The 27,506-nt window shown below is 38.6% G+C and overlaps 1 protein-coding gene across 10 annotated transcripts; it reads left to right on the top strand.

Moving 5' to 3' along the window:
- The first annotated feature begins 2,230 nt into the window (after positions 1-2,230).
- Positions 2,231-23,728, top strand: LOC111873406 (pre-mRNA-splicing factor ATP-dependent RNA helicase DHX16). Of its 10 annotated transcripts, XM_023868094.2 has the most exons (7): positions 6,296-6,411; positions 6,491-6,537; positions 6,662-6,847; positions 18,747-18,936; positions 20,246-20,396; positions 20,838-21,135; positions 23,299-23,728. In XM_023868094.2, exons 5-7 carry the CDS (start codon positions 20,341-20,343, stop codon positions 23,380-23,382), a joined length of 438 nt encoding a protein of 145 aa, XP_023723862.1. In that variant the 5' UTR covers positions 6,296-6,411; positions 6,491-6,537; positions 6,662-6,847; positions 18,747-18,936; positions 20,246-20,340; the 3' UTR covers positions 23,383-23,728. The 10 variants fall into 10 exon arrangements, 9 of the variants coding, with proteins under 9 accessions (XP_023723897.1, XP_023723862.1, XP_023723868.1 ...); XR_002844385.2 differs by lacking the exons at positions 6,296-6,411; positions 6,491-6,537; positions 6,662-6,847 and adding exons at positions 18,520-18,538; positions 23,070-23,183; XM_023868129.2 differs by lacking the exons at positions 6,296-6,411; positions 6,491-6,537; positions 6,662-6,847 and adding an exon at positions 2,231-2,249.
- The last annotated feature ends 3,778 nt before the right edge of the window (positions 23,729-27,506 follow it).

Genomic DNA, 27,506 nt, shown 5'->3' with positions numbered 1-27,506 from the left:
CCCCTCATATCTCTAATGTATCTTGGGCATTATGCATAAGCAGTGTTTTTTATGTACTCTCATACAGAAGTGTTCAGTGAATATGGGGATGAAGTACTAGGTCTCCCATAAGCAGACCAGTTTAACATTTCCCTTATAAATGACTTCCAGAGACATAGAACCATAGCTTTTCAAATTCATTCTTCAATGCAAACTTCACGCCCTTAACCATCATATCTCGTCTTTAGAATGGAGCCAGTTTCTTACAACATTATGTACTGTGTCTTGATATTTTGGTATAAAGGAACTTCGTGAAAACTATACACATATCTACACCCTTTTAATATTGTGACATGTTGCGCAAAGGAGAACCACCCCCCACCAGCAGTGACGCGGCAGGTGAGTCAGTGCTCCCCTCCCCCTCCTCTGCACGGTAACGTAGTTCTCTCGTACTAGGCGAGTCATCACCCCTCCCCCCCCTCCACGGTGATGTAACGCGCCATGCTACGTACCCGTAATCAACTTCCTACTGTGACGCACTCATTACGCAACAGGTAAGCACCGCAGCTATATAAGTGAGCTGCACAGCAGCTACCAAGAGTTCTACTGTAGCAGCCGCCTAACACAGTTGTACGGTGACAGCCGCCGAGTTCTACTGTAGCAGCCGCTTAACACAGTTGTACTGTGACAGTCAGCCAGTCAGTGCGTTACCAACGAGTTCTCAGTTCGCAAGTTACGAGCTACAGACGCGTGTGCAATAACCAGTGATCACCAGTTATATTCGGAGTGTGTAAGTCAGGGAGACTTGTATAGCTCCCGCGTTATTAATACGTGAAGACTCTTGAAGAGAGTGTTAAGAGATTTTGTTCTAGGGTTTGTAAAGTGTGGAAACCCATAACATTGTTATAATTAATTGTAGCCGTTATTTGTAGATCGTTAAATAAACCAATTAACCATCTCTACGGCGTCTTCAGTAACGAAACACGTTACAATATTTTTAAACTGCAAACCAGTGAAATTGTTTTGCCCTCTGCTGTGGAGTTGATGACATTTTGTGATTTCTGTGACATGACCTCTACTTGCCATGCCCTGCAGTAACATATCTGTTCATACACATTCAGGGTTCCTTCATGCATATAGAAACTGTGGGAAATAGTGTGTGTGGAGTGATGAAATAATGGCTTTTTACTTTTAATGTTATATTTTAGCATCCTGTTGCACTGATTTATGTCCATGATTTATTCTGACCGTCTTACAGTGCATACATTTATTCACCTTACTCTTCTCTCATGCACTACATGTTTCGGCACTAAAGTGTCATCTTCAGGTGCTTTTCGATGTACGTCGAACTACTGCATTGCATGCCCTGTTGTCTTTATACTAAAATAACTAAAATATATATTCGTCATATATATTGCTAAATTTTAAATATTAAAAATGTTAAAACTGTTCAGAATTTGTCATCCTTATGTCGTATTTCAGTACATGAGTCACACCTGTCTTCTTCTGTCGGAGTATTCTTCCTACTTTCATGTGTATTGTGCTTTGTGTTGTGTCTTACTCCTGTGACTGCATATGTTATACTGCTTTTATACTTTTATATCATTTCAAATGGATCTCATATATAGTACAGTGAAATACCATCATAGGTCACGTCTCTTTCTCTGCATGTTTCATTTTTCAAACCTCTGGATCAATTTAAATTAAATTTAATATTGAAGATATGCAATGTTGCCAGTATTTCATTTTAGTTCATACCAATATATCTACCTCACCATACAAAGTGGCATAAATTAATATTATGTTGTATTGCAAAATAAAATTGAAAAGAAATCAACTCGGATAAAAGTTTCAGATATTAATGAAACTTATGTTTATGTCATTTATTTTTGTGTGATATGAGTTCTCTCTCCCCATGTTTTCCTTCATAAATTTCATGAAGTTATATCTGAATGTGGGGAACTCCATTGAGTACTGCATATTATTTTCCTTTGGTGTTAGTTTGCCAATCCTTTATGCACAGAAATCTTTTCCCTCACCCTTTATTTGTCAGCATGTATGCATTGTTGTCTTTGCACAATTGAAACAATAATATTCACAGTTAGGCATGAATGAGTAACATCAGCAAGACAGTAATGCTGAATAATTTTTATTACTTGTTGTTTCTGCAGAGAATGCATTTCACTACTAAGGTGCGATGATCTGAGAGTTTTCAGCACAGTCTTCAGCTGCAAGCATCCAACACTTCCACCTGGTGGGCTGAATGATCTGTAAGCTCTCAGTGTTTTGCACTTAGGTAGTTAATAATACACCCCATAGCAGCACCGAACCCGTCATGTTTGGAATAATGAATGAATGAATGCATAAGGTATGAGCCTTAATAATCTGGCCCTTGCACCGCAACCTTCAATGATCTATATGTGTGGAATAATCTATGTGCTGTATTTGACTTGCATGTGAAGATGTGCCAGCATGAGCAGGGAAAATGCTTCTTTGTCACACATTGTCATCTACTGTAGTTTATTCTATAACATTCATGGAAACATAATAACCTCACCTCAAAAGTTGGACATCCAGGTACTTTTGTAAAATTGATTGTGTGCTTAGAATGTATTGGCACAATGACGTTTCTGCTGTGAGTCTCTGTTATATAATTTTGTCATTACATTCAGACATGCTAGCAAGCAATTTGCCTGAAGTGGTAATGTGTCTGACTTGTATTCATGAGTTGCCTGATTCAAACTTCCCTGAGGCTTCGATTAATGCCCCCTTCCATATAAATGCTGGAATAGTAACTTGAAGTAGCATGACTGATTTTCCCCAATTCTTTCAAGTTAATCAAAAAGGATTATCCTTTTATATTACTTAATGCTCAATAACCTCTGCAGTTGATACAGCATAATTAGATAACCTGTGATCCATCAGTGTGCAGACATGCTTCATTTTATATCATTTACAGATGTGAGTTTTAAATAAAGGTGTTGATAATAAATGCAGTACATCAGCTATTCATAGACTTCAAGAAAGCCTATGATTCAATTAGGAGGGAAGTGTTGTGCAATATTCCAATACAGTTTGGGATACCCATGAAACTAGTTAGGTTGATTAAAATGTGTTTAAACGAAACGTGTAGTAAAGTCCGAATAGGTAAACATTTGTCTGATAAATTTCATATCCAGAATGGTCTAAAACAAGGAGATGCTTTATCGCCATTCCTTTTCAATTTTGCTTTAGAATATGCCATTAAGAAGATCCAAGGAAACCGGGTGGGACTGAAATTAAACAGGACACATCAGCTGCTGGCCTATGCTGATGATGTGAATCTATTTGGTAATAATGTAGATACCATAAAGAAAAACACACAAATGTTAATTGACGCAAGTAAATAGGTTGGTCTAGAAGTAAGCACAGAGAAAACTAAGTATATGTTGCTGTCTCATCACCAAAATGCAGGGCAAAATCAGGACATAAAGATAGGAAACAGATGTTTTGAAAATGGGGCACAGTTCAGATACTTGGGAACAACGATAACAGATTGAAACCTGATTCAGGAGGAAATTAAGAGGAGATTGAACTTGGGTGTAATGCTTGCTACCATTCAGTCCAGAACCTTTTGTCTTCTTGTCCGCTGTCCAAAAACATAACAATTAAAATATACAAAACTATAATTTTGCCTGTGATTTTGTATGGGTGTGAAACTTGGTCTCTGACATTAAGGGAGGAACATAGACTGAGGGTGTTTGAGAACAGAGTTTTGAGGAGAATATTTGGACTGAAGAGAGATGAAGTGACAGGAGGTTGGAGAAAATTGCACAATGAAGAGCTTCATAACTTGTACTCTTCTCCAAGTATAATTAGAATGATCAAGTCAAGGAGGATGTGGTGGGCAGGGCATGTAACACGACTGGGGGAGACAAACGTATATAGGATATTGGTGGGGAAAGCCAGAATGAAAGAGACCACTGTGAAGACCAAGGCGTAGGTGGGTGAACAATATTAAAATAGATCTTAGAGATATGGGATGGTATGGATTGGATTGATTTGGCTCAGGATAGGGACAGTGGATGACTCTTGTGAACACGGTATTGAACCAATATTAGAGTTAATTTTACTGACCACACAGCACGTTTTTATTATTGTCACACTACATGTTTCAACCTCAAGAGGTCATCCTCAGGTGTACAAACACAGTTGCACAATCACACGCAATCACATTCATTTTTCCACTTATTTCGATCCTGTATCCTGTTCAGGTCCATGCTCAATAATATATGTTAAGTTCTTGTTATAAAGTACAAGTTAAAAATACAAATGTTAAAAGTTAAAATTTAAAATTAAAATTAATTCGCTTTAACTAGTTATATTATTACCACTTGGTTAAAAAGTTCATGAATTAAATTTCATGATGGCTACTGATTGTCTTGTTTGTTCGGTTGGTTCCTGTAGGGTATTAGTGGTGAGAGGGGGGGGTTTGCAGGTAGGGGTGGTATTCTGAGAAGATAAGTAGGCGGTTTTGGGATATATTATATTTCTTGCATTTGATTTGCTTTTATTAGGATATCATAAATTGGGTTGTAAGTATCAGTTAAAGCTTCATTCATTTGTAGATTTTGCTTAGTTAATTCATATATGTGGAAGCTTTCTAGTGTGTTCAACATCTCTCCTTTCTTTTCTATGTGGAGTATTTCCATTGCTTTGTCTATGGTGTGATAATTATGCGTTGTGTCCAATATATGTTGGGCGAATTTTGATTTCTGCCCATTCGTTTTTATTTCCCTGATGTGTTCTTTGTATCTTGTTCTGAAGTTATGTCCTGTTTGGCCGACATATTTTAGGTCACAATCTTTACACATCATCTGGTATACTCCACAAAGGTTGTATTTATCTGTCGTTTCATGTTTTGTTCTTAGAAGCTTTTTTATTGTATTATTTATTTTGAAAGCTATTTTTATGTTGGTATTTCAAAATAGATTAGCGATTCTTCTAATGCTGGGGCCGAAGTATGTAAATTTGGTCCATTTGTCCTTCTGTGGTGTTGTTATTAGGTGGTTTCATATTATGATCTCTCGCATATCGTGAGTATTCATTATTTACACGTATACGAGTCATAATACCTTCTTCCTTTATTTTTCCTTCGTTGGTGAGCTTATATGTATTTATTCGATTGCGAAGGTGGTTGATAGCTGCCTTTTTATGTTCGTATGGATGACATGAAGTATTATGCAGTATGAGGTCGGTAGCTGTAGGTTTCCTGTATATTTCAAATTTTAGTTCGTTGTTATTTGTTATGATTGTTAGGTCCAAATAATTTAGTTTATTTTGAGACTGTTGTTCCATTTTGAACTTAAGTTTGTGATGCATTGTATTAAATTCATTAATACCAGATTTTCAATATTCATTGTATTTCTTTAAAATGTGTTATTATTTTTGCCATATAATCGTTTCCATCACTGAACTAGAATATGAAAAGATTTCAGATTTTCAGTATTCATTATATTTCTGTAAGCTGTGTTATTATTTTTGCCATATTATTCTGCCCTGTACCTAACTGGTGAAGGTGAATATATCATATTTTCATGTATCATTAAATGTAGTCTTAATCTTGTTGACAAGGATGTAGTTCACATTCTCGAGTTCCGTCATTCTAATGAAATTAATAATAAATGGGTACCTGAGTATTTTTGCTTACTGTGCATGATTTCTAATACTTAAACATAACCAAAAAAATATGTTCTGTGCGGCTTTCAAGTTAAGTTTTGAGCAGCTAACGAGGTATATAAGTGTGTCTGATGAAAATAGAATTTTCTTTCAAATTTCCCCATCTTTAGCTTTCCTAAATACATGTATTCCATGTATGTTACAGCTCACAGTGTCCAGTGCATTTGGATAAAGAGGTGTGTGATGTGAAGGAAAGGTTATTACTTTCCAGGCACTGGTGAGAAAAATAATTTGCAACCTGATATATACTGCAGATGGTCCTACTACATTTTTTTTAGGGGGAACCAAGATTAACATCCCTTCACTCATATCCCTCTTCAAAAGATATGGGTGAAGTGATAATGAACTGAGTTAAAAAAGGGGGCTGTAAGAACCTCTGCAGTGCAAGAGATCTGGTTGCAAAATTATTGATTGTTATTCTTCCAAAAAAGGGCTACTGGGAAGGGGGGAGCGAGAAGCACCCAAAAGGAGATATGTTAGCATACTTTCTTATTGTTTGTGCTATCGGATCTGGCGGCCATTTTGTATTTTGTTAGGGGTTAATGCATAGAGATTGCAGCAGCATTGCATCGTGGTGTCATGGCGGCCATGTTGCTAACCAAAAACATGAGAGTTTCACTTCTTAACAGAGGGCAGGAGGAAATAGAATGGCAGAGAAGGCAGAGAATGATAGTGGTTGTAATGACGTAATGACTTTCTAGGAACGTCGTGAAGGTTTGAGCGGTTTGAGGTTGTGTTGAAGAAGTTATATGTCAAATGAAAGTAGGGATTAAAAGTAATTTTTGTGTTTCAGACGATATCTTAGAAAACCAAATGTAACTTAAGCGAGTGACCAGTTTGGTGAGTTTGTTTTGTTTGTTTTTCGTTTGATTCGTGTTGTTGGTGGGCTAAGGAAGTCTTTTGTTTGAAAGTTTAGTTTTGTTTATAACATGGATATTTTTAATGCGGTGTGTATATTATGCAGTGTGAGCGTGAGGAAGTACCACAGTACGCAGGGTTGTGTTGGGTGGCAGCTGCCAGGTGTGAAAGTTCCTTAGGAAATGGCTCTGGCGAAGCATGGGACGTAGTTCGTGTGGGAAGACAATTTTTGACAGCAGAAATTAGTGCGAAAGACCTAGGTTGTCCAAGTCCTGGAGGTGAACATGTGCAGGTAATATGAATATGTTTTGCATCAGAAATATTTCCTGTTTACTTGAAATAAAAGTAAGGCTAGGATCGACTCCCTCAGGTCAGTGTTGAATTCTATATGATATGTTAACTCAATGAGGAATGAATTAGTGATAAATGTTGAAGTCAACCCTTGATATAGTGCAGGTTTCAGGGGACAGCTTAAATAGCCCAATTGTATGTTAAACTGCTGTTTATCTGATTTTGGAATCCCTGATATGTATATTTGGCCCATGACAAAAATATGTGAAATTTAAGGTATGTTTCACCAATGCTGCTGGCTCAGACCAGTAGATTACTTACATTTATACCTTAGAAAAGTCATATTAGAGTAAACAGAATCATACTTTTTCATAGCAAATTATGGATCTTACCCTCTGTACCCACACACTATAGCAAGGAATAGTGTACTCTCATAATATAATCAGAACAATTCATAGAAGTGTGGATGATGTAAAATATATGTAGTCATATTGGAGGACATCATCACCACTGCAATATACCTGAAGGTGAAGTTATCACTCTGCTTAACTAAATAAGCACTATGCTATTAAGGTGTATGGGGAAGTGGATGTACAGATCCATATTTTCTTGACCCCAGCACTATTTGGAGGTGAGTTTTCAGCTTCATGCTCTGCCCGCTGTATGCCTGGGGATCCGAGACACCTTGTCCCATGATATTCCTGTTGTGTGTCATCTTCCTCTTCATTTTGACTGTTATAACAGTGCAGTTGAAGTCTGTTATCTCTGTGAATATAAATCTTCCTTCTTCCCCCTACGTTACACATATTTATGTATATGCAGTAGAGTAATAGAATTATAAATTTTTGTGCTAAAATAATCAAATATAACAGTCACATTAATAACAATGATCAGCTTTGGTAATTGTCAAATATCTTTTGTGTAATAGCTAGTTAGAAATTTATTTTGGTATATTTAGAAGTAAGATAAATATAGTGAAGAATTATGCTACAAGCTGAAACTTTGCAGGTTAGATTGCTGATGAGGTCATAGGATTTTTCAGTTGACCTAATCAACTCAGTCTCTAATAGAAATGAGTACCAGGAATTGTCCTGTTGAAAAAGGGTGGTCAGTACGTAAGGCTGACAGCCTCATCGCCATCTGTGGGCCAGCTGTCTAGAAAATGTGGGAGTCTTGACACCTCACAACCTGATGGGCCTCCTTGGCCTGTTACAGGGATAGCTTTACCTTTAAAGACATAATTTTCTATTTAGTGGCAATAGCTCAGTAAGTACAGCCATGGGCTATGGACTGGATTGCTACCATTTGATTCCCTGCAGGGTTGAGATTTTTTTATCTCTTCAGGGTCCAGACTAGGTCTGGGGCCCACCCAGCCTCGTATTCGGTGGGTACCAGAGTCTCTTTCCCTGGGGGCTAAGTGGCCTCCATCTTGTGCTCAGATCAAGTATGTGGAACTATACATCCACTCTGTCACAGGTCCGCATGTCATAATGCTTAATTAACCGAGCACTTGGATGCTTCCATTATTGCCTGTTCTTTTTTGCCATGGAAACATGTCCCCAAAGGTGTACCCTATCAACAGCTGTTGTACTGTTGACTGTTTACACACCTCTTATTTTACAGTGGGTCTATATGCCACATTATATGTGTGTGTTGTGACATGCCAACTAAAAGCTACGAGGGTCATACTGAAAGACATGAGCAACAGTTTTTTTTGTAAAGTATCATGCTTTATTATTAATAAACCAAATACAACATCCTCAATCTACAGACCTTTCTTTAATTTTCCACATAATCGCCACTTCTTTGTACACATTTCTCCCAGCGTTCTGGGAGTTTGAAAATTCCCCTTCTGTAAAATTCCGTTCCAGCCATCCGAAGACACTGATGCACTGCTTTCTGAATTGCCTCCCTTGTCTCAAAACGTTGTCCATGCAGCTGATCCTTCACAAATCCAAAAAGATGGTAGTCAGATGGTGCTAGATCAGGGCTATAGGAGGGGTGTGGAAGAATTTCCCACCGCATCTTTGCATTTGCTTCCAATGTGAGGCGAGCGTTGTCATGCAGGATGATGATGTTTTGTCCCGGACGTTTATCGCGCAATGCATGACGGAGCTTGTGCTGTGTCTGGACATAACGAGCAGCATTGATGGTTTGCCCAGGAATTCGGCCAGAATAAACCCCTCTGCATCCCAGAAGACTGTGCCCATCACCTTCACAGCTGACGGCACTGTCTTTGCCTTCTTTTTTGATGGAGAATGCAAATGGTGCCATTCCATTGCAGGCTCAAAATGGTGAAACCAGCTTTTGTCACTTGTCACAATACAGAGAAGAAATCATCGCCTTCATGTCGATATCTCTGCAGCAGTTCTGAGGTGATGGCTTTTTGCTAACTTTTGTGGTCTTCGGTCAATAACAGTGGGACCCAATGAGCACAAACTTTCCTATAGCCCAAGCTTTCAATCATCTCCTGTACTGCACTCTGCCCTATTCCAAGTTTTCGGGCTATTGTGTCTACAGTCACATGCCTGTCATCTTGAATGATCTCATCCACTCTTTCCTTGTTGCGTTCAGTTGAGGCTGTTCGAGGGCGACCGCTCCAAGGCTCATCTTCAATGTTCCCATCTTTAAAATGTTTCACCCATCTTCGAACACTGCTCGCACCCATGCACACACTTCCATAAGCACACTGAAGTCTCTGGTGAATTTCTGCTGCAGGGATTTCCTCTTTCACAAGAAATTCGATGACAGCATGCTGGCGAAACGACATATCGTTGTCGGCCATTTTGTTAGGAGTGATACTGGTCACGTGATGCAAGCTGTTAACGTCACAAGACACTCAAGGTTAACACAACAGCTGCTTCCACCTACCACCATACTCTCTTTCGTCTGCTGTTCCCAGGTTGCATGAAAAAAGAAGTTGCTCATGACTTCTGGTACAACCTACGTAGAGTATCTGAGTCAAAGCAGATGCCCACTGTTAGGCAATGCCTAGGTATCCACGGTTCTCTAGCGTTGTCGGGGTGACAATGAAACAGGTTGAAGCAATAACACATATGTAAGAGTTGTTACCACGCAAGTGAAAACCCAAAACTGGTGAAGTTCCCACAGCAACATATACACTAGCTAACTAGTGAAGTTCCTGCTGCAATGGATACACTAGCTAACACGTGGAACGGGATCCTTGAACAAGATGTCTTCTAGGCTGTCCAACTGTCAGTTATAATAGACCAAGAGAGGTCAGAATTGAGATCAGAGAGAGGTGAGAGCAGAGAACAGTGGAACAATGAGCAGACCAAAGGAAAGACCAGATCAGAGGTCAGTTCAGGGACAGTGGACTAGTCAGGTCGCATCATCTGGAAGACGTTATTTTGGAGTGATTTTAGTTCAGACTGTAAACAAGTTATCCAATAAAACAGCTTTATGTAATGCAGAATCCACAATTATTTGTCACCAAACCCCAAACACATTACAAAACATATATAATTTCCTCTTTTCTGATTGAATTCTATGTCTGGATACTGGTTGCACCACATTTTCCATAATCTTGATCCATAGCTCACCGATTTCATTAGAGTATATCCGTTATATGGTCAGGTATGACACTTTTGTACAATTTTGTTCAGTCAGAATATTTATTGAGGACTACTTACTATCTTCATTGTCACTGCTATAAGAACTGCAAAATAAATACGTAGGTAGGCTGAAAAGTAATGCACACATGCTTGTAGAGCGCGAACGAAATGACCTTCAGAAGCGCGCCAGGTGGCATGTGGAAGTAACATTCCCCCTCAATACGCATGCGCAGGTTTGAGGTCGTTGCGTTCATCCAGTGTATTTTGAGAGGCGGAAGTATGGAGACGTGTTCTAGTGCTATGTCAACGTGAGTTAAACAGCGTGCTGTTATCAAATTTTTAACTGCTGAAAAAGTGACTCCTACTGAGATTCATCGTCGTTTAAAGGCTGTTTATGGTGACAATGCTGTTGATAGGTCTACTGTAAATCGATGGGTAATAAAATTTCGTGGTTGCGAGCCTGGAAAAGCCATAATTGTTGATGAAACACGCAGCGGACGTCCGATCACTGCCACAGACGATAATCATCGCAAACTCGTCAATGATTTGATTCAAAATGACCGGCGAATCACTCAAAAGCATATCGCAAACCATATTGGAATATCCAAGGAACGTGTCGGCTTCATTATTGAACAATTGGGATACCGTAAAATCTGTGCATGATGGGTACCACGTCATCTCACAGACGAGAACAAACAGCGTTGATTGGAATGCTGCGAGCAACTTTTGCAGCGCTACCATGACGTAGGAGATGACTTACTTTTGAATATTGTGATGGGGGACAAGTCATGGGTCCATCATTACGACCCGGAAAAGAAAAGACAGAGCGCTGATTATCGACATCCGTCTTCTCCTCAGGCGAAAAAGTTCAAAACACAACCATCCGCCAAAAAACTTCTTTTGACTGTGTTTTGGGATGCTCACCGAGTTTATATGATCAATTTTCTGGAACGAGGGGCAACAGTAAATTCTTCTCAGTACATACAGACTCTAAAACACCTCCGGCGTCGAGTTTGTCGTGTTAGATACAGCCTGGCGCCAATAACCTTGCAACATGACAACACTTGTCCACACACCTTGCCCGCAACTGAAGAGGCTCTGCAAAACCTGAAGTTTGAACCGATTCCACACCCTCCTTATTCCCCCAATCTTGCGCCTTGCGGTTTTTATTTTTTTCCTCTACTCAAGAGAGACCTCAAGGGTAATCATTACACCTCGGACGATGAGGTGAAGGCAGCTGTCAAGTCCTGGATTCGAGAAAAGTCAGAAGAATTTTTCAGTGACGGAATGAAAAAACTTGTTACATGTTGGGAGAAATGTGTTAGCCTTAATGGTGACTATGTTGAAAAATAAATATATGCTTTTGAAACTTAAGAATTGTACTTTAATGTACTTTTAATGTATTTGTTTTTGTTCGCGCTCTACAAGCATGTGTGCATTACTTTTCAGCATTAAAATTCCTCACAAACAATGATATTATCCTTTTTTATATACAAATTTTGTAGAATTAATTCCAGTTTACTCAAAAATATTTCATAATCACTGGAATGGGATCTATATATAGTTAAACTAATTATTTTAAAATTTATAATATTTAAAGTGACATCACAGGCTTCAATATCCTTATCACAACAAAATTTATCAAGATTAATAGTATGAGTTGTTAAACTATCATGCACATATATACACGTACCACCACTATTAAAATTGTTCCTACTATAATATGCACCTAGAGTATAATTGGTCAATTTAATATGAACTATTTCATCTCTACCAAGATGATGTTCAGTGAAACAGATTACTTGTGGTGAATACTCTTGTAAATGACATAATATTTCATTATACTTATTTCTTAAACCACGTATGTTTTGGTGAAATATTTTTACAATGTTGTTTTTCGTGGTTTTTGTTTTACACTTATTAAATGATTTTACCATCAAAAATCATTTGATTTTGTTGCTGGTTTTTTTCTGGATCTCATAGATCTTTTGCTATTAGCCTCTATTTTTTCACCTTGACACTTATTTAATTTTACAGTCTTTTTACAATTATTCGATAACACCACTTCTTCAATTTCATTTTGTGCAGTTGAATTTTCTTCAGGCAAAATATCCTCTTTCCATTGCATTTGGATAGGATTAGTTTTTGACTTAGTTAAGAGTGGATTGATTATCTTTGCCAGCTCTGAGGCAACTAACTCTTTGCCCCATTGATTTAGATGTTGTCCATGCCTTGTAAAGTGTTGTCTTTGTAGATCAATTTCTCAAGTTATTATACGCAGGCAGACAGACACAGCTCATAATATGAAAAATTTAGAGTTGCTTTAAAAAGGTTTCTACTCTTAAATTTATTTTACTCGGAGGAATGTTTTAACTTCATATTAATTTCGTCTGCTATACGCTGGATGACCAGTAGTATAATTTTATGTTTCATTATTGAAGTCTTGTGTCATATTAGTATGTTGCATTCTTTTACATATATGTGTTATAACTCTTAATGATTTACTCATTGTGATTTGTCTTGGGTAATATGTATAACTGTTATGGATTAAGTATAATTAATTTTGATTGATATAATTGATGGGATTTGACCTGCTGTATGACTATTTATATATCCATCCATGTAAGGATCCATGAAATGCAAAGTGAATGAATTAATGAATGAATGGATGATATCACACCCCATATCTAAGAAAACCTTATCTTTTGGCTTCCCTCAGCAAAATTATTTCTAGAATGGAAGTGACCAGTATTCATGCACCAAAGTGACAGAGAGGAAACACAATATTTAAGCTTAATAAGACTACAAAAAGATCCTCAGTCATATTCATCTCAGCCTGAATGACAAATTAAAAGGCATGATGTGGACTTGAAGCCACTTTTACTGTTATTCCAACGTCTCCTTCATATTAACAGTTTTGCTTAAAGAATACAGACCGAATGAGTTGTCATGGCAGTAGAACCATTTTATTTGGTACTAAATGCCTTATATGCTTAGCACAGTGTTACCACTAAACTTAAAATAAAAAGGAATATAAAATCTATCAGTGCAATGACAACCAATTGCCAGAAGACAGGAGCAGAGCCACTTCTTGAAATGTTATGTAGAAAACATCAAATAAACCCAAAAAACATGGGCAATGTTCAACATAATAATGGTATACTGGCACTCTAAATGTATTTTATTAGCATCTTATAAAATTAATTACAAACAACTTTCATTGCCACCTTTTGCAAGTACGAGATTTCATCAAAGAGTTCCTAGGTCTTGTCAGTAATAAATATATTTCAAGAGTTACAGCACAACTACACTTCAACCCCTTCACATAACATACCTGAGCAGCAATGCACCATTCCCATTGTTTTTTCATGTTTGGAAGCACTGTTCAGAAGGTGTCTGTTGAATCATGATCAGTTCATCTGTCATAATCACAATATGCCCTGTGCTGTTTCAAGTTATTTTTTTGTTTAGGGGTCCTTTCTATTCTGGGGAACAGAAAGATGTCCTGGGGAGACAAGTCATGTAAGTAGGGAGGCTGCAGAAGAACATAAATTGAATGCTTTGCCAAGAACTCTTGAACAGACAATGCTGTGTGTGCTGGTGCACCGTCATGTTGGAGATACTATCTTACTGCAGTCCACAATTTTGGCAGCTTTCTTCATGCCACATAGCTTACATGCCTCACACTTCCAGATAATAAGCAAAATTAATCATCTTACCTGCTGGAATGAACTAGTGGTGAACAATGCTTAGATAATAGAAAGAATTATCAACACTTTTATCCACTGGACATGCTTTTGAGGGCACCGATAATCATCACACTTCCGAAGTGATGATTATTGTTCTGTGGCTTCTGCCAATCAGTCAATACCATGACCTTCTCAAGGTTCCATTTCAGCTACAGGGCCTCTGCCAAACAAGTCAACACGTACAAAATAGCCACTATATTAGTGCTGGGAGGAAATTCTAGTACTCAAAGCTTCTCTGGAGACTTTTGAAAACTGCAACCATAAAGAGACTCTCAACTTGGGGGTTCGTGTATCGCATGTACTATAAGCTGGGGATTCACAGGCTACTTTCAGCAGGGTAGCTTGATTCTGCAAGTATAAGTTTTACTTTAATACTACAGTTAATATCCAATAAGAATGTCTCATACCTCACAGTTTCTGTTAGGAAAAGATATTCCTGATTGGACTGGAATTACTTCAAGTTATCTTCTAGTCTCTGATGTAAATAGTTTCAGATCCTTGACCTCTATAGACTGTTGGTGTCCATAGTTTGACAGTAGCTCCACCAGGGAACCCAACAAACTGTATTTTCTTTCCTATCCTGCTCATGTCAAGATGGAAGCACAACCAACCTCTGCAATGTAGTGTTTCTAATAAATTTGGACGATGAATAATGTCTAAAATAATAGTTTTAAATAATCTCTCTCAATCTTTTAAAAGCTTTAAACTTAGTAAAAGACACAGAACTTACTGGCTAAAACTATTGGTGCTGTAGCCGTCCTCTGACGTACAATTGCCACGACTGTCGCTCGAGCTTGAGTTCTTAATCTCAGGATACGGGTGCTTCAGAGATGGGAATAGAACATTTCGGGGTTCATGAATCCAGGGGCTCCAGAACACAGAGTGTATTGCAGTTTTAATTTAAAATTTCATTCAAAGATCAATATTTACATTGTCCTCCTAGCTAGCCGCTCCGTCCATCCTACTCGCTACCCCTACTGTAACACACTTCTCTGTTCTTTGTCCTCCTCAGTATCAGTACCCGTCACGACAACGATCATAATGATCATAACAGACCCAGCAGCATCANTGTGTTATATATCATGTATAGGAAGTAATAATACTGAGGTTTCTATTTGTTATTAATTTCAGTAGTATAATGAAACTCGAGAATCTGATACACACTCTTGTTAACAAGATTAAGATACTAGTTCACTAGTTATGCTTTCATTCGGTTCATAAATTTAAAATTTTTTAAAAATTTTAAATTTAAATTTTAACTTTTGACATTTAGAACAATTTTAAATTGTGTTTTATGAGAGAGCTTGATATATTATTTGAGAGTGGGCCTGAATAAGATACAGGATCGAGTAAGTGAGAAGACGAATGTGATTGCATGTAATTATACAGCTGTGTTCGTACACCTGAGGATGACCTCTTGAGGTCGAAACATGTAGTGTAATAATAATAAAAATATGTTGTGTGGTCGGTAAAATTGACTCTAATATTGAGCGTAAGTAAAATGAGACTGTAAAACAAGTGAAAGTGTAACCAGTGACATGAATTGAACTTCGATTCACGAACTTTTAACTTTTAACAATTGCATTAGAATAATAATTTTAACTTGTGTTTTATAAAAAGCACTCGATATATTAGTGAGCGTAAGTCAGGATTACAGGGTTGAATGAGTGAAAAGTGAGTGTGACCACGTGTAATTATACAGCCATGTTCATACACCTGAGGATGACCTCTTGAGGTCGAAACATGTAGTGATAATAAAAAACGTGTTGTGTATTCGGTATATTCACTCTACTATTGATGTAACTGTTATTTCATGTTTAGACATGTGAATCTAAACACAGAAGTAGGGCAAATTGGCATACTTCCTGCTGAATAGGTAAAATGAAGCCCCTAAAAAGTCTTAAGGGGTCAAAATATGTTGATGTAACAAAAAGAAAAAGGACAAACTGACAGTATATTTGTTCAGTGGTGATGATATTTAATCATGAAGAACTGTACTTCACTGGAGAAGTTATAGTTTCAGGAGCTAATAAAAGGTAACATTATCCCTGTGCTTAAATAATTAAGCACTATTCCATGAAGATGTAAGGAGGAGCGAATGTATAGACCCACTAGCAGGAGATGTGAGGTCAGCTTTACGACCTGGCTGCCCAGGGCATATAAATACAGGAACAAACACACCACATCTCCACTAGTAAACACAACACCACATGCTAGGGATCTTATAAAGTACAGATGGCAGTCGTAACTGAAAAGTACGCTACAAATGTGAGGGGCAAGCTACTGAAAAAACACCCTGGACATACATACATTTATGAAAAATGGACGACACCCCATGTGATGTGAAATAAAAAAAAATTCACAAACTAATGTGGGTATAATAAAAACTTTAAAGGATTTTATTTGGGTTTACCTTGAAAAGAGAACTACAACATGTGATTTTAACCCGGACTAAGACAGTGTAGCAGTTTTAACATAATTTAATAAAATATAGTATGTGCCAAAATATGCAGTACTTAATCTCGCGAATCTTGAAAGCGCATGTGCATTTGTCGACAGGGCATAGTTCCAGCAGCACGTGTTCCCAGTAGTGAAAAGGAAGTTGTTTTGTGCAGTTGTTGTTGGAAATGGGTCTCTCGATGGAAGAAAACTATTCATAGTTTAGTATTATTTGCACTCATAAGGAAGTGGTCGCCAGACTTCTTGCTTCCTTGGTTTTGAGTGGCCAGACGTTATCGTTCAGAAACCACTACATAGTACACGTGTGATGATATGGTGTGCCGTCTCAGCACACAGTATATTAGGCCCCTATTTCATTGAGGATGAGGAAGGCAATGCTTTTACTGTCACCCAAGAACACTACAGGGACATGGTGATCGGACCATTTCTTCAGGATTTGAGAAGGTTCTGTCATGCAAGGGGCCTTCACATGAATACACAGTACTATTAACAGGACGTCTTTCCATTTCAGTACTGATTTTTTGGCGCATACTGTATTTGTAACATATCAAGACACCTGAAGATGGCTGTTTGGTGCAGAAATATGCAGTGTAAATGTTAAACTAAAATTAAAATTAAGTAGTGAATAAACAATATAATAAAATAATAAATAAATTAAATAATTGCAACAGGAAGCTGAAATACAGAATTATAGTATACTAATTTGATAGTATACAGAGTCTTAAAACAGTTAATATGAAAAGAGGCTTTTTATGCAACACTTAGTCATCACTGAAATCAGTTGGAAAGTCTTTTCCTGGTACAGTTGCTCCTCAAGCAAAACTTGCAGAATATTTATTTATCAGAATGAAAAATGTTTCAAACAAAAGTTATAGAGAAATTTTGTGCCCAGTACAAATTTTCCTTGAGTGTTACAGTTTTCATGGTAATTAACCTTTACTGTATGTGCAGTGCAAAGATATTGCTGTTTTCATTATTAATTGTATATTTAGGTTCATATTGTGAAATTTATCATTGTGTCTGGTGTTTTCGTTTTGTTATTTTTATGTGGTTTAATTTAATTCAAGATTGTGATAAGAAAAAAGATAAAGCTATTCCCATACTTAATTACATAATTAGGCACTATACCATGAAGGCACATGGGGGAGTGGAGGTACATACAAGTACAGCTCCACCATCCCTGATGTGGTCATTATGTGGCAGTGAGTGGTCAGTTTCATGCTGCTGCCTCTTTACCCCATGAATAGAGCCCCTGGTACCCTTTGGATAGGAGGGTGGGTGGGTCCCAGAGACAAGGAGAGAAAAGTATCTTTCCCCTTCGGGGATTCAGACCAAAGTTATCAAGCCCATAGCCTGGTCAGTATGCCAAGTGAGCTGTCTCTGCTCCTTAGAACTGTATTAAGTATGTATTTGTGGATCAAACACTCAAATACCAACATATACAAACCGCATTAGCTGAGGTGGTTTTGTCTAACAGGCATTTGTAGTGCAGTAGATGCTCTGATTAAATCAGAACGTCACTGAATGCCACAGACAAATCGGTAGCAGTCATTCTTCATATTCTGGGGGCCCAGGTTCAAAGCTTGGCTTTGAGATCAGCTATCCTCTGTGATGACATCAACAGGTTTCCTTAGTCCCATCCAGGCAGCTGGTAGGATAATAGTACCACAAATCAGGCCATAACTCTTTCTTTCCCCATGATTTCCAATTCAGTATCCACTGATCATCTTACCATTCAACACTATAACAGATGTGGCCAAACTGCACATGGCCCTTTGGAACCATAAGTGTTGCTTGTTTAAAAGATTTTAGTCAGTCCTTTCTTGCAGATGAGTTACATATGAAGCATTTGCTTTGTGGAAAGAACATCTTTGCTATCCAGTGTACATCTGTTTGCAGCTCAGTTCAGTCAGTTTGCTCACCCCCACTATATAGTGTGAGCTGCTGACAGCATGATTAAGTAAACCATAAAACAGACCAGTAATAGTAACAATTATAAAAATATAAAACCACAACTTTGCCACTCAGCTGCGGAAAGCAGTGACATGATTGTTGTGTTGCATGTTCTTTTGTTCATAGATTGAATGATAAATGAGGGTAACATTTTGACTTCCAGGCCTCTGCAAATGAGCGAGCAGGGCGTGCGTCATTATACAGCCTGGGCATACAGACACGAGTTTGAAGATAACACGGTGCCTGAGATTCAGCTTATTAACTTGGGCAATGCTGTTTTGACATCAAAGGCTCTAGCAATTTGTGACCTTGTACATTTTGACTTTTTGGATCCTCCACCTCCTGAGACACTGGTGAGAAAACTGTTCTAACACTGATTTATTAACAGATTGGTGAGAATGGGATGTGGATGGCGTATACATCCTTACAGCTGTAATTTTCTTTGCTGTATGTTAGTTTGAAGGAAACTGACCACAGTAATATTACTGGTCTAATCTATGATGTAAGTCTCAGGAAGGTAAACTGTTACTCTGCTTATGAGTTATACTACGAGTATACTGAGGCGACAGGAGGAGGTCTCATGTTTGGCAGAGATGACCCTGCTTGAAGCATCCCAATATCTTCCTCCTGTTCAGTTCCTCTCCATCTCTGCAGCCGCTTGTTTTGTCTTTCTTCTTTTATGTGAGTACTTTACAGCAGTCAGTAACTTGACTGTATAGTATGGAATGGTAGGATGACTGGTGAATGATGAATTGGAAAGGATCTGGAAAGAGGCAGCCTTGCCTCAGATGAAGTACTGTAGAAAACCATGAAAAACCTCTCAGGATAGTGGTGTCATGGACGAGATTTCAACTGAGCTCCTTGTGAGTACAGTCTACAGCATTAGCAATGTGTGAACACATTTGATTCCAATACACTTGTCATTAGTGAAGTTATCCCTTCCAACTTTGCAGTGAACAAAATGGCTAGAAGACTGTAGGTGAGTATATGAAGTGTGCTGCTGGGTGGTGAAGCATAACAGCTCAAGGGAGGTGCGGAGGGTGGTCAAGCTATATGACTTCTTTCTTTCCTTGGCCTCAGTATAATAACTTTATCTTCCAGTACTTACCATCTGATAGTTTCAGGATACGAAGAAAATACATCATTTCCTGGCTTTGCACAGTGTTCCGGGAAAGACTTTAAATAAGGTCGCTATCAGCTGAAGGCAAGATGTTACTTTATGATTTTACAGAGTAAACACTTGGACAGCAGCTTGTGTTTTATACCCCTCATACGCAGTATTACAGAAGTAGAGCTCAGACCCTGATGAAGACCAAATAATCATTTGCAGTTTCTGTGTTCAGAGGGTAGGAATGTTGTAATATTGAGATATAACACTTTGTGAACACTGGGTGATATAAAATTTTAAAGTCTGAAAATGCATCTTTAATATGACTGAAACAGAAAAATAATTTTTAACCTTTATTGTTTGGGAGGAAGGGATTTCAGATCTCGTGAATCTGTAAGGCAAGTAGCCCTATTTTAGTAGATGTAATGATATTTGTAAACATACAGTGCACCGCTCAGAGTAATGCAGCAGTCAGCTTGTAGAAGTCAGTCTGGCAGAAGGGAACATGAATTATAATTTATTCCACATACTGTGGAGTGTGTTATTTTCCCCAGGATGTTCTGCTTTATGGCAATTGTTGGCATTAGAGCAGTTACATGCACTTGGGCCACTCAACCATCATGGAGAACTAACAACACTGGGCCATCGAATGGCTGAATTTCCTGTTCATCCCATGATAGCAAAAATGATCCTTGCATCAGAAAAGTAAGTTATTTGATATGCCAGCATGCAGTTAACAGTTCTAATTCATATTTTGCGCCTATTTCTGCTATAAGCACTTAGACGTCTTAGTATATACAGATTGATATAGTTAAGATCGTATCCAAATAGGAAACATTTTATATCTCAGTGAACCCAAATTAAATAAGTATATAAAACATGCTGGAAGTATCCTTCATTGTGAGAAATACATTCATTCTTCTTGCCCATGTTTCAGTTGTGCACTAAGGTACAAAATACAGTGTACTCTCTCAGGGCAGAGTTTTATATGGATAACTCTTTGTGTATAATGTCTCCATACCTGTAGCATGACACTGATCAGAAATACTTTTCTTGCTTTTATAATTTTCCTGAAAGTCTGTACTGGTTCCTGACTGAGCAAGAACAGATACAAACATTTCAGTTAGATGTATCCTTTGATTGCAGGTATAAGTGGTCAGAAGAGTTTCTGACTATTGCTGCAATGCTTCCTGTAAATTGTGCCATTTTCTACGGACCCAAGGACAAGACAGTCCATGCTGATGCTGCACAACATAGCCTCTTTACACCAGATGGTGATCATCTCATGCTGCTGAATATTGACACACAGTGGTGTTATGCAAATTTCTTACAGCATCGCTCTCTGAAACATGCACGTGACCCACGTGATCAGTTGGCAGGGCTAATGGCACGTGTTGATATAGATCTGGTTTCAGGAGCAGGTGACACTGCTGGAATCAGGAAGGTAACCCAAAGTAAAATCTAACAATGCATATAGGTAGGAGCCTCATTTTTCTACATTCAGACATTCAGTTTCATTAGTCTCAGTCTGCAACGAGCCATGAATCTGAGTAATGTAAGCACAGTGTAACAGTTTCAATGCATTTTCTCCCTTTTATTCCATTATCTTGAAAAATGTAAGAGTTAAGAAAAAGGAAATTGGGTATGAAATATGTTCCATTTTTCTCTGCAGCTCTTGTTACAAACGTCTTGTTCTCTGAAATTTTGAGCGAGTTACACTGAAGATCTGTGCAGAAATGTATGTAGGCTTTCATGTAGTGTGTCCAATGTCACTGTCTGATTTTAACCAAAATTGGAATGTCAACAAATCTTAGTAAAGCTCCTCAGTATGAAATGTCATGAAAATCAGTTTGGCAGTTCTGCAGCAAGTTCCTGCATTTATCCACATGACAGAAAGATGGAGATGACAAAGCAAATGGTAACACTGTGAACATGGCGGCCTCAGTAGTCTATGGGTAACGTTCCCACCTCATGACTCAAGGTACGCGGGTTCAAACCTAGCGGAGGTCGTGGAATTTTTAAGGGCGGAAAAATTCAGGGAACAAGTCCTCTGGGAGGGACTTTAAGCCGTGGGTCCCGTGTCATAGATTTACAGCACGTAATAGAACCTCATGTCTCTAGGAGACCTCTGAGCTAAATTAGGCAAAAAGTTTCCCGCCCAAGTGGTTTCCAATGCCTCTGGTAGATGGGGAAGCATTAGGTATCACTGCCAGAGGAGGGGCGACCTCACTGACAGAAAGGGACTAATTATCAGATACCACTGCCAGTAGAAGGCCGAAACTTTGCTGGCAGAAAGGGGCTGATAGCGAGCACCAGTACCAGTAGGGTATGGAGACAATAGAAATTAAAAGGGGGACGCACAATAGATCAACTACTGGTCGCGGTGCATGGGGAAACCCACCCCCTCAATACTGAATAACTGAACACTGTGAACATGCCTAGAGGTTCAGATTTTGTGGTGGTTTGCATCTTATTCTATGAAATAGAGCGCAGTCAGAATATAATTTTATTTTATATTAGAAATCACTCTCACCTATGGAGCTGAGCCCTTCTTGAGACGCCGCTAGTTGTGCAACTACTCAAGAACTTCCCGGCATTTTATGGAACCCGAAGGTTCATTACTGTGTTCACAAGAGCAATCCACTGGTCCCTATCCTGAGCCAGATCTATCCAATCCATACCATTCTATCTCTCTAACATCCAGTCCAATATTGTCCGCCCACCTATGCCTTGATCTTCCCTGTGGTGTCCTTCCTTCTGGCTTTACCACCAATATCCTATACGCATTCCTTCTCTCCCCCATTCGTGGTACATGACCTGTCACCTCACCCTCCTTGACTCGATCATTCTAATTATACTTGGAGAAGAGTACAAGTTATGAAGCTTCTCATTATGCAGTTTTCTCCAACCTCCTGTCACTTCATCCCTCTTCAGTCCAAGTATTCCCCTCAACATCATGTTCTCAAACACCCTCAGTACAAGAACACTAGGTATGTTTATATATAATTATTCAGGCCACTTCCTGAGGATATTATGAGGTTTACTCCCTATTACTGTCAGCAGGTGCAGTATCACAACAGAATTTCCGGATGCATTTCAAATACTCACTCACTACATTTCTTCTAATTACATGAGAATATTTTAATTCCACAGCTTGAATGGTGTTCCTTTGAGGTTTCAGCTAATATTGTGACATGGCAAAGAAATCTTATTTTATTGCAGACAAAATACTGGTATATTCTCTAGTAAACACACTAATATCTTGTCTCCTTCATCTAAGTTTTGCTAGCTGATTTTAATTCTAATAACCAGCATGAACATATCATGATTGTATATGAATATACCCTTTGGAATATTTCCATTTTATCCTTTTTCCAGACGATAACGATGTTGTATTGCCACAACTGGATATAAGAAGCTTAATAATTCGTTTATTATATTATCTGAAGCCACAAGTATTCTGATATATTTTCAGAGAATGATGTATAACAGGTGATTTACTAACTTTATTTAATTTGGTAGAATGTACTGCACTTGAATTACATGTGTTATAGTGTTTAGTAGTTAATTTTAAATTTCCCATAAAAATCCTTCGTTTTTGTTACAGGCTTTTTTCTCATATGCTTTACTGATGTATTATCAACAGACTCAACTGAAGTCAGTGGAAAAAGTTGATTTACAGAAGAACTAATTGTTCAAGGTTGAACTTCATGATATCTGAGCGCTGTGATATTTGTGCTGAGATTATTTTCCTTCTCTACAACAGGAAAAATCTGAAGAACTAAATTGAATGATAGTATTTCTTTACTCAGATCATGCAAGTGTAATCCATGTTTAATACACAAGTGTCTATTTTAATTTACTTCCATCACACTGAGATGTGGAAATAGTTTTTGACCTTTAGTAGTTTTCTATTAAAATTAGTAATTTCATTGAGTAATATTAGGACCTTTTAGGTAATGCCTATGAGGGACTGTTAAAAGAATCACATTCATATGAGTGACTCTTAATGAATTCAATAAAATCATTAAAAACCATACTTAATTTTACTCTACCAATATCGTTTGACCCACAACAAATAATAATAAAACATTTGTCTAGCAAATTATCAACATCTTTTGTACCTTGTTCAAATATTATTTTGGTACCAGCTCCAGGTTTAATGTAACCACTTACTTGGAACTCATCATTCAAATAATTTCTCATATTTTCTGAGTAGCCTCTTATATGACTATCACCTATCAACAGTATTTTATGTTTTGAAGATTTTGAAAGGTTGTTTTTACTACTCAGCAATTTGGGATATAATTCACCTACATAATTATGAAGAGAGAGCACTTCCTCATCCTTAGGAGAAACACATCCATTAATAATAGTTGGAATGTTTTGGTGTTTGGTATGATCTTCCTGAATATTCACATTCCATATCTATATCGATTATGCACTTTTTTTGGTGCACCAATACGATGCTTTATATAATGCCTCGGATGTGCATTTTCTGTATCACGACAATCTTCAACCTCTTGTGTTTTAGACGCGCCATCTTCTCCACCTGATGGGTAGTCCATTAGATTTAATAGAACGTTATATCGGCTATACCGACAATTAGTAGCATTAGTAGTTATGGCAAAGTATGGCGTATATGTACAGTTTGTATGTTCTTCTTTCCAATACTTCTATACCTTTTACAGTCGTCCGACTTCACATTCGTCGTTACACCAGGTATAACCTCAAGTTTGACGGTAGTCTCTTCCAACTCTATAGACAAGAGTTTATTTCATTTAAGTCAGCCCATTGGTACCACTTAATGGCAGTCCACCATCTTATTTCCTTGCACCTATTTAGCCTTTCGCCTTGACTGCAGAAGCTGCCCATTTGGCCTAGATAACCTTGTCATATTAAATCAATTAATTTTCAAACTTTAAGTACTGTATTATATGGCAAACAATTTTATATATATATATTTAGTATCAGTGGTGCTTATTTATTATTTTTACAATTTATTTCCAAATCCAAGCAGCTTTTTTCCATTGTGACGATTGCAACACCTATCGGATGATGTAGAAGTTACAACTTCACGCATAAAGCGACAAACGATGTGATTGGATATTGAAAAGTGCTATATTGTATAGTGTTTGCTGGAGACAAATTAAGGGCCGTGTTTCATCATTGATATGGATACGTAGGTAGTCATTTTGTGGTGTTCGCAGAACAGGCAGCTAGTAGGAGGTCGTGTGATTGACTTTATTGTGTTGTAGTAAAGTGTGGTGTGAATATTTTGGAGAACTACCAAAGTAACATTACATCGACGGTAATAATGGCCAAGGTAGTGAAAGAGGTAGCCGAGGAATATGCGTCTTCGTTATCGGATCTCACCAGGAAGAGCAAGGCGATGATCAACAGGTTTTCGATGGTTGCTGTGAACCGATACTTCTCCCGTCTTCACCCTACCACCACCAAGCGTCGGTGAAGTCGGGAGCGGTTCGTCGTCTCTGGCCCTCGCGTCGTGTTTACAGTGCTCCCTAAGATCATCATGGGAAACCAAGCTCACAGCGGAGAATCATTATTGAAGTCAATGACACCCGAAACTAACAACAGTGTTTAATAAACACAANGGCGGCATCAAGAAATTACGTGTCTAAGGCTAAGCAGACCTCACTCACAGGTAGCCTCAAGAAAATAATATATATTTATACAAAAAACTAACTCTCGTATCGCCGCCATGCCATTGCCCTGATAGCTGGTGACTATAAACCCCAACGTCTGCGGCCAGACCCAGAGTATGCCAAAACGCAATTTTGAAACAACACCCATCTGAATTGAAATTTAGAAAATATCCCTGGCTGGTCCGCAGACGTGCTTACCCAAATGGATCCACTTATCAGACTTCCTACCTCGCTTTCCAACATACAAGGTGTGTCCCAAAAGTCATGATATATATATTTTTTTAAATTTATTGATGATATCGGCACAAAGTGTTAATATTCTTCAAAGTACTGTCCATGAGCATCTACACATTTTTTCCACCGACTCTCCCATGCCCGGTACGCCCCGTCAAAGGCCTAGACAGGAACCTCATTTAAAGCTGTTGTCACGGCCGCTTGGATAGCCTGAATGCTTTCAAAATGGCGTCTTTTGAGTGCAGTCTTGATCCTCGGGAACAAAAAGAAGTCGGCCGGAGCTAGGTCGGGGCTGTAGGGTGGCTGTGGCAGCTCATCCATCAACAGTATGGGGACCAGCTTGGCGCACATCTTTCGCATGTTCAATTCATCCATAATGATGCGATGCACAACGGTTTTTGGAATGTTCAGAGTGTCGGCTAACAACCAGACAGTCATTCAACGGTCAGTATTCAACAGATCACCCACACGCGTCACATTTTCATCGATTTGGCTTGTTGATGGCCGTCCAGATCGGGGATCATCTTCCACTCCTTCCTGGCCCTCCTTAAACTTCTTCACCCACCTTGTAACTTGCACATGTGATAGAGCAGACTCCCCGTAAGCTTGCTTAAGCAGTTTGTGAATTTCGGCAGGTTTTTTTGTTGAGCTTTGTGTAGAACTTGACCCCCCAACGTTGTTCAGAAGTATCCACCTTAGCGCACCATGACGTGGTCACAAAACACAGGTGCACTAAATCAGCGATACTGACGCCTCCGATGCTCGAGCAGACTGACCTTTGGGCGCGCTGTGAAGCTAAAGGCCTCCCCCCCTAATCAAACAGGTTCCAGCGCGCTCCGACCAGTAGGAGCGCAGGAAAGAAATATATTTCATGACTTTTGGGACACACCTTGTACTTCCTCCCGAGACACAAGGTTAGAAAGGAAGGGGAAATCACATGGTCTTTGGGAGAGAAGGAGGGGGTGAGCTTAGAATCGTGAAAGGAAGGGTAGTGCAGAAAATATGGCTGGAAGCCATGACGTCACTCATTACGCAAGCCGTTCCATGCACGGCTCAGCTGATGAAAATATCAGGCATGCCCCCAGGCATTGGAAGAACATCTTCAAAAGGTTAGTTTTAAGGTTTTGCTTGATATTGTCGCATCTTGAGGTTGATTGAGACAGATTGTTAAAAGAGTGCTGAAATTCAGGCTGTTCATAGTAAAGTAAAACAAAAAAATTAAAGCTATCCCAGTAACAGGCAGTGAAGGCCCTTAGGGTTGTGAGACGTTGAGGGTCCCATATTATCTAGACAATCAGTTCATAGATGGCGGCAAGGTTGTTAGCCTTACGCGCCGGCCGTGCTTTACTCCCCAGGAAAATTATTTAATTGATTCCTGGTACTCATTTCTGTTAAGAGGCCAAGTCAACCCCAGGCACTACTTTTCCGAGAAGTGGTGGCTGCTTGGTGGGTATAGTTCGCTTGCGGACTGACACCACGGCCGTTTTATTTAGTAGTCTTAATATAGTTAATCATATGCCAACAGATATTCCATGTAGTACAATTGCAAGGTATAGTATTTGCTAGAAGATATGTCACTTGCAAGTAGGTACTGCCCAGGATGTGAATTTAAACACATTGTGAGAAATGGATCATGTTTTTAAATATCCTTGCACATATATGATATTATTCTGACAGTCCTTTCTGAGCTAGCTTCATTGTGCACGTTTGGACACCAAAAGGAGAAGACCATTTACAGTCACATTGGACATTCCATTTCCCTTCATTATCCAGATGTCAGCAGTTCCATTGAAAAGTAGCTTTGGAAAAGTTTGGTCCTATTGTGAGTGGGCAGGTTTGGCATACTTAAATATAGTAGTGTAATTATATTGCTGCACTTCTCAAGACTGGAAGGAAAGTGGAGCCTAAGCAAGCA

The sequence above is a fragment of the Cryptotermes secundus genome, unplaced genomic scaffold (genome assembly GCF_002891405.2).
Source record: "Cryptotermes secundus unplaced genomic scaffold, Csec_1.0 scaffold2048, whole genome shotgun sequence".
Lineage (NCBI taxonomy): Eukaryota > Metazoa > Arthropoda > Insecta > Blattodea > Kalotermitidae > Cryptotermes > Cryptotermes secundus.
The sequence above is the reverse complement of the archived record's forward strand: the minus strand, read 5'-3'. Positions and strand labels throughout refer to the sequence as shown.